This window comes from Neomonachus schauinslandi, chromosome 14 (genome assembly GCF_002201575.2).
Source record: "Neomonachus schauinslandi chromosome 14, ASM220157v2, whole genome shotgun sequence".
Classification (NCBI taxonomy): domain Eukaryota; kingdom Metazoa; phylum Chordata; class Mammalia; order Carnivora; family Phocidae; genus Neomonachus; species Neomonachus schauinslandi.
In genome coordinates this window covers 73,209,213-73,221,524 of record NC_058416.1, presented here as the reverse complement: position 1 = coordinate 73,221,524, position 12,312 = coordinate 73,209,213, and the positions used below count along the sequence as shown (strand labels likewise).

The following is a 12,312-nucleotide window of genomic DNA, read 5'->3' as shown; positions in this document are numbered from 1 at the left end:
GAGGCAGAGAGACAGGTGACTGCCCCAAGGCCACGTAGCTGGTGAGTGGCAGAAGCAGACCAAGCTTCAAGTGACAAATGTTATCTGGACAAGGTGACATAGGAAATACTGTTAATTCTGTGTCACATCGCAGGGCTCAAAGGAAAGTCTACAGAGGATGGTGCTACTGGCCTGGGGTTGGAACCCTACCTCTGTTACTTCCACCCGTGTGTGCTTGTGGAGGTCGCCCCACGCCCCCTTGCCGTGCTTGGGGGTCATAATTCCTATCCACGGAGTTGCTGTGAAGATTATGAATGAACGTGGCTGTCAGCTCCGTGAGGGCAGGAAGCCCATCAGCTTGGTCTCCCCTGTAGGCATGGCACCCAGCACTGTGCCTGGCACACAGTAGGTGCCCAGCCTAGGGTTAGCTGTTTCAATGACAACTGACTAGCCCCTCCACTCAGTTATGGGACCAGCCCAGTGCTGCTATGGCTAGATGCTCAGGACCCGCTGGCTCATGTCAGCAGGTATGCTAGAGAGTTATTCTCCTTCAGATAGACAGACAGACAGCGGCAGTTCCCAAGATGTTGCTGGAGTCTCTCCTTAGAGAAGCAGGGTGCCCCGCCTAGTGTTTGTACATACCCGTCTCCCAGTGACTCGGAGAAACTTCTATCCATTAGCGCTCTCCCTGGCCAAGGTTCTGGGAGGCAGGCACGGGGACATCTTGATCATCTGCCAGCCAGCCATCATGCGATGCTCAGAGTTCCATCTGAGTCAAGCTGTCCAGTAAGGACAGCTGGGGGAAAAAAAAATGAGTCTTCCCAGGCCCCTGAATGAGAACAGCAGGCTGGTTTGAAATGTCCAAAGCCGGGTCAGGAACGGAGAAGATCATCTCCCTCCAAGGGCAGAACAGGGACCCTCCCTCGGAAGCCTGCAAGAGGGTGTCTGCATTCACATGAAATTCTGCAGTCTGCACACAGAAAGGAATGGATGCAAGCAACTTTGTACTTGGAGTGGAAGCGCCGGCGTTGCAGAGATGGGGGTGGATTTCTGAATGGCAAATCCTGGAGGCAGCACTCAGCCACGACTCCTTTCGTTCTCTCCTGCTGCCCTGCCCCTCCCTTCCCCATGTCTCCTGCTTCCCTTCTCTCTCTACCCCCGCCTTCTCCTCCTCCTCCTCCTTCTTCTCCTCCTCCTCCATCCTGTCGGCTCCCCAGGAGTCTACACAGCTTGGCTTGTGCTCCTATTTCAAGCCCAGCAGCTGAGGCTCTGAATGCACCAGACAACTCCAGGAAGGTGGGACCCCCCCGCCCCCCCCAAACATCAAGCCCTTGGGCCCCTCGGTGGGCCCCAGGCTGGGGCATTTTGGCTTGTACCTCTTATAGGAAAGTGCTGCTTCTGGCAGGCCTCTGGGAAGGCAATCAGATCTGTTGGGTCTAGTGGAGCGGGGGTGGGGGGGGCAGGGGTTGGTCCCAGTGAGCCTGTGCCCTGTGTCGTGGACACCAGCTCTCGCCACTGGGGGTCTCCAGACCCCCACTCCTGGGCTGCTGATGGCTTCCCATGACCCCTCCCCAGCCCATCCCACCTTGGGTCAGAGATCCTCCACCACCAGCCTGTGCCCCTTCCACGCCAACCCCTCTACCCGCCTTTGCCCTCAGACACCCTCCTCCTTCCCCTCTCCATCAGCCCGTCTCTTCTCCCCTGCTCTCCAGCCCCCCCATCCCCTCACTGCAGCTGCTCACTTTCCTGCCTCTTCTTCCCGCCCCCCTCTGCTCCCCCTCCCCTTCTCCCCCCCTCTCCCCCCCCCCCCCCCCCGCCCCGTTCTTCTAGGTCCTCTTCCTCGTAAACCTATTTCCAAGCTAGACTTGACTCAGTTCAACAAAATTTACTGAGCAGCTGCTGTGTGCTGGGCTCCGTGCCAAGTCAGAGGGGGCAGGGATGAGAGCCTGCACGGTCTCGACAGCAGGGTTGGGGGGCAGCCGTTCCCCCACCTCCTCTCCTTCTGCCTTTTTCTACTTCCTCTTCCTCCCCTCCTCCCCTTCCTCCTCTTCCCCTTCCTCCTCCTTCTTCTTTTCTTCCCCCTCCTCCCCCTTTCCTCTGCCCCACCTTCCTCCATCTCCCCTCTTCCTGCTCCTAACTTCTTTTCCCTCCCTCTCCCCATGCCCCGTCCTGGCACCCACAGCCAGCAGCACTGACGATGGGAGCTGGGGTGACCGGGATGGCAGCATCCCAGGATGGCAGCATCCCAGGAGACTCAGTGATGGGAGCCCCGACGCCACCATCCCCACATGGCAGGTGATGGATGCGACTGAGCACCTGAAACACATTCATCGCGCCCACCTCCCTTTGGGACCAAGGCAGGGCGGAAATGACTTTTGTTGGCTCTGGGAGCAACCCACTTCCCCTGGCAGCTCCGAGCTGTTTATTTAAAAAAAAAAAAAAAAAAGGAAAAAAAATCAAAGATAAAGCAAAGCGCGGGAAGGCCACCTTGCTGTGTGCTCAGGGAAGGATTCCAAGGCAATGATATTGACAGCACACCTTGAGGTCTTCATAAAGGGGGCTCTCCAGCCCACGTCCAGGGGTGACAGAGATGGAAGGTAACAGCCTAGCAACGGGAAAGGAGGCAGAGTCTCTGGGCAAATCGTGTGGCTGCCGTCTTAGCACATGGGGAACCAAGCTTTCTCCAAAGGATGAGCCACCAGGTCACCTGCTCATTCGTTCTTCTGCTCCTCCCTGCTGGAGCTTGAACTGAGGCATTTGTGGGGTCCAGTGGTGGGTTAGGCTCAAGATGCAGAGATTCCTAGGAGTATTCCAGATCACCATGGACTGTTAGTTATCAAGGATGCACATCTGTTAGTTATAGGTCCTTAATTCTTCATCTCACCACTGTTATTTGAGGAGCTAGGTGCTGGGCCCTGTGCCCCGAGCTTTTCTTTCATTCCTGTGACTTCCCCACATGTCAGCACGGTGACCAGGCGCTTCTCTTCCATGCTGGAAGCTGGAAGGGCTTGGCACTGGGAGACCCCGGGTGGCTGGGGCACAGTGAGCAAGAGGGGAGCTCAAGGCAGGAGGCTGGGAAGGGAGTGGGGAGCGTGCGCCCACAAAAGAAGGACCGAAGATGGGGAAGAGTGTGGGTGATGGAGGTAGCTTGCCTACACCACAACCTCAATGCTGTTGTCCCTCCCCCAACCCCCCCACCGTGACGGCAGACCCTCCACCTAGCTGACCAAGGGAAGAAGGAGAAGCAGATGAACACAGCCAGTCCTGTGCCTATCACTCATGGAACTCTTTAACAGAGCATCATTGCCATGGCGACCTCCCACAGATCCAGGGTCCGGGGAGGCTCCTGCCAACCCCAGAAGAGAAGCTTTGACCTCAGGAGCTCAGGAAGGCAGGGTCTAGGTCCCTACCCATGTCCTTAGAAAAGACCCTGATTCCCCCTCACCTGTCTGTACCTTCCTCCCCCTCTGGGTATCTCCTTCGGGTACCATTGACTTGGCTTCCGTAAGAGATTCGAAAGCCCTTTGGGTCACTGTGGTCCTCTCTTTTCCTTCTAAACTGTCCCATGTGGTCGGGGTGGAAATGGTGCTATCACACCTCAGTGGGCAAGAAGCTTTCCTCAGAGTCTTGTACCAGAATCCCCAACCCCCCCTTATGTAAAGGAGACTGAATCCATTGTCAGTTGGAGCAACAGTGTAGAGAAGCAGAATAATGACTAGAAACCTGCATAAACGTGGCCCTTGGCCATATTCAGCCTCCAGCCGCTGGCTTTGTCTGCCTGCCAAGGCTCTGACGTTCATACCCCTTTCGCTTTTTCATAAATTATAACTTTGCCATGGGTGGGCAGGGGGTCGTTTCTCTTAGGGGGAGGACAAATAGATTTTATTTATTAAAGGAATGGTTGATGGACTCCGGTCTCTCTCCTGTAAAGATGCCCTTTATTTTATAGCCTATAATTTCGCCTCGCTGCGAGGCCCCTACTTTTCAGAGGGGGAGTGTTTTTGGCCCAGATGCTATAAAATGCCTCTGCAGGAAAGCCAAGCCTGGTATAGTCCCGGAATAGAAACCGTCTGTCCTCTTGTGTATAGACTTGGTTTCGTGTTGATTTTATGAAAATCTTTCCCTTTGGGTGGGGGGGGGGGGGTGGAACCAGGTTTTTCCTCTACCCCATAAACCAACCAAGGGTGCCATAGAGCATCCCACTGAGACATATTTGGGTCACTGACTCTCAGAAGCCCTGCTTGGTGGGACCCTCCTCTGGGCTTGGCCCTAAATAAATAAATAACCCCCCGCAGGTCCCCCTCAAGTCTCCAAGAAGCAAGCAACTTATTTCGCAGCAGGCCCTGGGATGGTAGGTCCTATCATGTCAGATACGATGGCTCATAAATCTAAGTCACCCGACCTAACTGCCGTTTTAATCCACTCACACGTACTTAGCTGGGTTTAATTATAGGCAGAAATTGCATTTCAGAAAGCAACAAGAAATCATTTACATGGCTTGAATTTGTGCATTAAGTCCTTCGGTTTATTTGAGAGTGCGGTAGGGATGGTGTGTCCAAAGAAAAATGGTATTAGGGCCTGTGCTTAGCGGCTCTCACACCAACTGCACAGACCGTGTGAATTGCATGGTTTCTACTGACCGCGTGTGTCTTCTTGGCGCAGGATGAACAACGAGGCCAGAGATGCAGAGAGGTCCCAGCCGGCGTCGGCCCTGAGCAGAGCCCAGACCGTGCAGAGCCAGACCTCAGGGGACAAGTCTGTTTCTCCCCTCTGCCTCCAACGGCAAAAGTACTACCATCTGGGGGACGGGGACGAGTGCGGCAGGCAGAGAAAACCCACAGAGAGATTGGGGGTGCGGTCTTCTTCCCCGGCTTCTCGGAGTACAGACACGTCCCCAGTGTCCAGGGAAAAGCTGCCCAGTCCCTCGGCGGCCCTGTCGGAGTTTGTGGAAGGTCTCCGGAGGAAGAGAGCTCAGAGGGGCCAGGGGTCCCCGCTGGGCCTGGAGGACTGGCCCACACTCCCCATTTACCAGACCACTGGGGCTTCCGCGCTGCGGAGGGCCAGGGCGGGCAGCGACAAGGGAGACCTCTCCCTGGGGTTTGGGACAAAGTCAGCCTTGGAACCGGAGGGCGCCTGTGGGACGTCGTCCGGACTCCTGCGTTCCACCAGCCTGAAATGCATCTCCTCCCAGAGCGCCAGGGGCACCACCCTGCTGCCTGAGAAGCTGAAGACCCGGTTCAGCTCCTGCGAGTCCCTCTTCGAATCGGGGCAGAGCTCTGGGAGAAAACTGAGCTCCCCAAGCTCATCCAGGTCCATGCTCTTGTCGCCCACGCTGCGGCCTCGGAGGCGCTGTCTGGAGTCCTCCCTCGATGATGCGGGCTGCCCAGACCTCGGGAAGGAGCCCCTGGTCTTCCAGAACCGCCAGTTTGCCCACCTCATGGAGGAACCCCTGGACAGCGATCCGTTCACCTGGAAGGTCCCAAGCCTCAACTATGAACGCAAGACCAAAGTGGATTTCGATGACTTCCTCCCAGCCATCCGGAAGGCTGAGTCTCCCGTGTCCTTGGCCAGAGCAGCCAGAGAGGGTCAAGACAGTTCGCGGCATTCACGCATCCACTTTGAGATGGAGGAGGCCGACCGAACCTTTCTCTCGGGGATCAAGACCATTTTGAAAAAGAGTCCGGAGTCCAAGGAGGACCCCGCTCACCTCTCTGACTCGTCCTCCTCCTCCAGCTCCATCGTGTCCTTCAAAAGCGCCGACAGCATCAAGAGCCGACCGCGAATCCCACGGCTGGAGGGTGATGGTGGCGAGCGAACATCCCCCGAGCACAGGGAGCCGGGGGCAGGGAGCAAAGACGAGGATGTTGAGAGCATAATGAAGAAGTATCTCCAGAAGTAGGAGCCAGTGCAGGTAAAAGCAGCAGGCGGGGACTGTTCTTGGGGAATGAAAACCAGATAGTCCACCAGGTCTGGCAGCCCGGAGAAAACCTGTTGCTGCCGCTGCCTTCCACACCGTGAGTGATTTCTCTACAGACGACGGGTTTTAGAGGTTTTTGCGGAAATAATGAGGTGCCAGATGCAAAGCCTTCTGCTAGGTACCACTGGTTCCTTAGCACTTGAGGATGCAGACCCGTCGGAAAACCAGAGGGTCCGGTAGGGAAATGCCAGGTAAGGTGCTGGGCTTTTGGTTTCCCCACTCTTGTCTTTCCAGGGCTCCATTCCACCTGGAGCCGGAGGAGGCGTTGGTGGCCTTCTGTCCACGAAATGATGGCAGATCTTGTGGGGTGGGCTCAGGCCAGGGTAGAAGGGGCTTTGCGAAGAGTGGAGTCCAACTCGTGCCTTAGATACCCAGAGAGAAATGGAGGACCCTGGTGGGGGGAGGGCAAATGCAAAGGTCCCAGAGCAGCAATGGGAGAAGAGAAGTGGGGCTTCCCTCTGCCTTCTCTCCTACCCCAGTGCTAATCCTAGAACTTCTCCAGACTGAAGGTAGGAAGAGGAATCCATTGCTCATAATGGATTACATTTGTTGGGTGTACATGTCAAGTCGGTAGCCATAGGAACCCCAAAAGGCGGTTAAGAGGATTGATTCCCATTTTACAGGTTGGCAAAACAGAGTCAGAGAGGTTAAGTCACTCGTACGAAGTCACCCAGGCAGAATGGTGTTCGAAACTCCGGAATCCCTATTTGTGTCTGTAATACTTCTCCTTGGGTACCCGTTCCAAGCATGCACAGGAATAAACTCAGAGCCTCCTCTGTGATGGAGCTGGATCTTTAAAGAGGTTGCCCCCCTTGGCATCCCCATACTGAGGTTGGCATCCCAACCATCTACTCTTAAAGGGATGTTGGAATTCCCGGACTCCAAACTCACTGGTAAAACAAACGAGGGAGCCCTCAAGATCAAGCCCTCCCCTTCCAGGGATTCTGCCGCCAACCCAGCCACCTTGACTCCCAGTTCAGTGCTCTTTGCCCTGAGGCAGGGCTGACCACCTGACAACCCCTCCCTGAGCAGCACGTTTCAAGCCTTAGGGTGCTGGGCGTTCCACTCGGTGGCTCCGCTGAAAGGCAAAACCAGTTAGGGGAGGCTGGGCGTCAGCCAAGGAGGTGTAAGCACCCGCCTCTGGGTTCAGACACAAGGCAACCCCACTGCCCAGTAATAACAGCACGCAGCCTCCATGAATCTCTTAGCCACCGAACTTGAAGCAGCTCAGGCTCCAGCAGAGTGGGGCAGCCACACGCAGGTGCACAGCCGGGGCCTGGCCTTGGTCCCCAGCCCTCCTTCCAGAGGCCTCCTGGACCCAAACGAGCCACCCGGCCTCCACTTCCATAGACCTGCTACTTCGAGAGGCACCCTCAGCCCATCAAAAAGCGATTGCCCCTTCCGAGGAAATGGGCTTGGACTGTATCAGAGCAAATTAATTTGACTTAACATGGCCTTCTCTCTGCTCTCAATTACCGGGAAGAGATGTGATATTCATTTACATTATTATGCTCTCAGGGACACAGAAAGCAGTTTCAAAGGCCAAGTAAAGGGCACACGTCCATAAGGAGAACAGTTCTTAGCAGAAGTCATCACAGAACATCTTGTCTCTGCCATTTTTTTTTTAATTCAAGTTTTTCCCCCTCCCAGCAGCACTCACCGTGGTAACCGAGCATCTGCCAAAAAAAAAATCTTCCACGCTGACATCCATGCTGGAGGTTTGAGCTGAACAACACAGCCCTGCCCCCTGCGAGGCAAATGTATTAGGGGGTTCAGAACCAAGCAAGCCCCCCAAAGCTCGTTTCTCCTTGTAACTAACTGGCCATGAGACCTGGGGCAAGTCGTGGGACCTGGTCAAGCCCCTGTGTCCACAGCTCGAAAACGGGGCTGATAATACCACCCCCCAAAGTAACACTGTGAGTTTGATGTGAACGCCAGACACCCCTAGCTAGGGCATCAGGTTGCCCTGCACTCTGCCCTTTGGCCCTTTGGAAGCTCCGTCCCACTCATTCTCCTTCTGCTGCCTACCATCCTTCATTCCTTTGGTTGGTGTTTCTGCAGGAATGCCACCCAGGGATGTGGAATATCAGGGCCTCTGCCCCCCAAACACATTTCCTGCATCCTGTTGATCCATTCTGACCTGTGTTTGTTTCCAGCCTCCTGAGATGTACTGCCCTCCAAGACTTCTGGACTCCACGACTGTCTGGAGAAAGAGAGAGACCGGCCAGGCCTTCCCAGGGGCCCTCAGTCCAGAGCCAGCCAGCGTGGCTGTGCTTGAGAGGCCAGAGGGGTCCAGCAGGAGGCAAATCCCTCGGGCATGGGGATCCCAGCACGCTTGGTCTGTACAAAATAAAGCAATGGCTCCTTGGCATCCATGCTTCCTCTCTGTTCTGTAATCAGGGGACCCTGGAGGTTTGATGGGGGCAGCCCGGGGAGAAGGACTCCAAGGAATGGGATCAGCCTGAAATGTTTGTAGTTTCAAGTGCACACTGTTATTTCTCTGCCCCCCTAAAACTCCACGCAATGGTCTTGCTCCTCTTCACTTGGCCTCATCAACTCAAATGCCACCTCCTCTGGGAAGTCTTCCCTGATACATTGAACGGAAAGAAATGCTCGTTCTCCATTCTCCTTTAATTCTCCTATTTACCTCTATCATAGTTCCCTTGTCTGTCTAGTGATCTACCTTGTGTACATATGTGTAGGCAAGCATTCAAGAAATTTGGGTGGATGAATAAATGAACGAGCTCCCGAAAAAGTTAATGAACCTACACACCTTGAATGCATGTGACCTACTGACACAAATGCATCTCCACCCACGTGCACCGATGTCAACATCCAAGCACCCATGAACATCTGCTCACAGCCCCCCCATACACCTGCTTGCATACACAGCCCTGCCACGCCCACGCAAATACGCACCTGCACGGCAGCCCACGCTGGCCTGGCCACGTCTGGAGCTGGGATACCTGCTGCTTCAAACACCCTGGAAGTATTAGACTAAAACTGTAGGCTAATGTTTATTACTCACTCACATGCTATGTTGGACACCGTGCTAAGCATTTCACGTGGAGCATCGCACCACGACTTTAGAAAAAGTCCTGAGAGATAAATGCATTCATTATTCCCTATTTACAAAGGCAGTGTTAGCATATGCCCACATGGAGGACGCCAGTGCTGCCCCTGTTTCTATTCCCACCGGCAGAGACTCTGTCCTGCCCCAAATGTGCCTCTGTCCCTAGGCCCCCCCCCCCCCGGGATAGCCAATCAGAGCTCCCTCTGTGTTAGCTTGCTAGGGCTGCCGTAACAAAGCTCCACAAATGGGGGGCTTAAACCCCAAATGTACCGCCTTTTGGTTCTGGAGGCTAGAAGCCCAAGACTGAGGAGGGGTCAGTAGGCCTGGTTTCTTAGGAGGTCCCTCCTTGGCTCGTAGATGGCTGCTTTCTCCCTGGGCGTTCCCATGGCCTTTCCTCTCTGCGCCCATCCCTGCTTGTCTCCCCGTGTGTCCAGATTTCCTCTTTTTTTTTTTTTAAAGATTTATTTATTCATTTGAGAGAGCGAGAATGAGAGAGAGTACATGAGAGGGGGGAGGGTCAGAGGGAGAAGAAGGCTCCCCGCTGAGCAGGGAGCCCGATGCGGGACTCGATCCCGGGACTCCAGGATCATGACCTGAGCCGAAGGCAGTTGCTTAACCAACTGAGCCACCCAGGCGCCCCAGATTTCCTCTTATAAGGACACCAGTCAGATTGGATCGGGGCAATCCAAAGGGATTCGCTTTAACACAATCACCCCTTTAAAGACCCCATCTGCAAATACAGTCACATTCAAAGCAGTGGGCCTTAGGGCTTCCCCATGCACATTTTGTAGAGATCATAATTCAGCTCATAACATGTGCTATGCAAAAGTAGGTGGTAATTTAATTTGCTAATTGTGAGCATTATTCATGTAGTGATCAGGTAAATACGTCCCAAGCTCCCACCTTGGGCCCCAAGTGAAAGCAGTTACAGAACTCGAGAAAAGATTCTCACTGCCTTGGCGTTGGAGATTTGCAGACATTTTTAGGGCCTGGAACCTGTGAGTTTCCAGGAGCTTCTCTTGTGCCAGCAGGATTCCTCATTCAGCCAATATTTGTGGAGCACCTGCTAAGCACCAGGCTCTGTTCCCCACGTGGGGGATCCAAGACGAGCAGGCAGAACCCCTCTTGCTCTTCTAGAGGGAATATCCTACCTGGGAAGACAGACAGTAAGCAAGAAAATAAATATGTTATCAGAGAATGAGGAGCACGATAAGGAAAAATAAAGATGAAATTATCTTGTGAGTTCCCGGTTAAAAATTTACTGGACATTTATGTTATGAAGTACATTTCGGTGAAGGAGAAACCTGTCATTATTCTTCAATGATGTGCAAGCAGTGCATCCAAAAAAGGCTAAAATCAAGTCATAACAGCAAAGCTTCCTTCCCCATTGTGCAGGAAACAGAAACCCCGGAGACGCTAGAAGTCAGTTTAACATCCCGGAAGATGACAACTCTCCCCTTGCCCCTCAGATCCCCCAACTCAGCACAGCCTGATGCAGAAGGTACTGACCCAGCTTGGCCCTCCTCCTTGCAAGCCAACTGCAGAAATCCCCAGAGGGACCCTGGTGTCACTTCAGCATCTAGCTCAGCCCGGGTCCCGGGGCGATAAGCCCCACCCAACCTACCACTTCTGCCACACAGGTATCAAGAATGGCTCAAGCCTTGGGCTCTGCCATCCCCTCCCTGTGTGACCTCAGCCAGTTTCCTTCTTTCTGGGCCCTCCTTCCCTCCTCTGTGCAATGGTCTGGGACTCATACCAGCCTGCCAGCATCTTGTGAGGTCCACACTCTCCCGAAGCGCTGAGCACGGTGCCCGGCACGTAGTCAGCTCACAGTCAATGGTGGCTCCGTTGATCTTTGGGCTCAGAAGCACGGCTCCCCGATGCCCAAGGCTGAGGCTCCATCTGCCCTGCCCTTTGGTGGCTTCCCTGCCCCCAGAACCAAAGTTATTTGAGAGATGAGAGTGTTGGAAGTTATGGATCCAAGTGGGTTAAGTAGCCATCCCTAAATGTCTCCTCCAGTTTCCGTGCCCTGAGGCCATGTTTAACAGCGTGACTGGGTCTTAAAAGAACCCTAGAGTCTCAGGAAGGAGAAGAAAGACTTGAGGTCATTTTACAGGAAAAGAAGATGAGACTCAGAGAGGGAAAAATGTGTCCAAAGGCAGATCGGAGTTTAAGAACCGGTTAACATTTGTTCGTTCTGTAAATATTTATGGGCCCTCCCACCACCCCACGTGCTGGGCCGTGTTGCAGCTGAGGCTGGGGCCGGCAGAGGGTTACCTTCGTGACGCTATGGCTTATGACAGGAGACAGGTAATAAACTTGGAGTTACACGCATCGGCCCTGCCCAGTCACCGGATGCCCTGTCTGTCAACTGCCTGCAACGGGTCATCCTCCTGTGTCTGCACCATCCATCCCTGCCCAGACCCTTTGCAGGCCACCAGAGACCCAAGGCCCCTGGCCGACTGCACACTTTAGGGCTGAGGAATGGAGGATTTGTATTCGTTCCAAATCCCAAGGATCGTTAGGTGGGAAGAACAAGAGAAGGAAGACATTGCAGCTGGGAGAGGCAGATGCCAGAGGATGTTGGAGATAGCCATGGAAGGCTCTAGATGTGATTAATGGCTTAGCCAAGTTCCCCCTGTTGTCTTCCAGAAATGATGGGCAGCCGAGGCTCTGTTCCCACCCCTCAGTCCCGGTTGCTTATTCACCTGTCAGCATGGGCAGCTACCTTCAGAGCACGGTGACAGATGTTAAGCATTGGCCCTGGTGACAAGGTGAGGTGGCGACCCTGTCACCCTCTGGCAAGAACCACCAATAGCTCCCACTCCTTGTCTGTCAGCAAGGAGCTAGGTGCTGTGCTCGGTGATATTTAAGCATCGCTTCTAAGAGGCAGGTGTTGGGGATCCACTGCCCTATCAATCACCCCGTGCTTTCTATACATGCAAGAAAAAATAAAAAATGATTCACATGCTGCTTTATAACTAGCTGCATGAAGGCCCAGTAGCCTGCTTCTGAGCTCTGATAAAATCGTGCTCAGACCATGTGCCTTCAGCTTGTAGAGCTCAGTGGAGTGGCTTATGTCAACCCTCCCCATCTCCCATCTCCTGTAATTGAAAGTTTGTGGTCTTCCTGCTGGGGCTGGCCACAAAGGGTAGGGGGAGACACAGCTGTGTTTGCTGAAAGCCCTTGGCCTTACCTTGTCCCCAGCTGTCCTTGCGAGGGTCTATAGCAGGAGGTGGAAGGATGCCGGGGCATGCAATCCTTTAAGGCACAGTGGCCTTGT

The 12,312-nt window shown here is 54.1% G+C and overlaps 1 protein-coding gene across 1 annotated transcript in view; it reads left to right on the top strand.

Moving 5' to 3' along the window:
• Positions 1-5,878, top strand: part of MYO18B (myosin XVIIIB) — a 239,894-nt gene extending 234,016 nt beyond the window's left edge. The window contains exon 42 of the mRNA XM_021703505.2: positions 4,642-5,878. Coding sequence (XP_021559180.2) covers positions 4,642-5,878 — 1,237 coding nt within the window. The remainder of the gene's footprint in view (positions 1-4,641) is intronic.
• Positions 5,879-12,312: the final 6,434 nt, after the last annotated feature.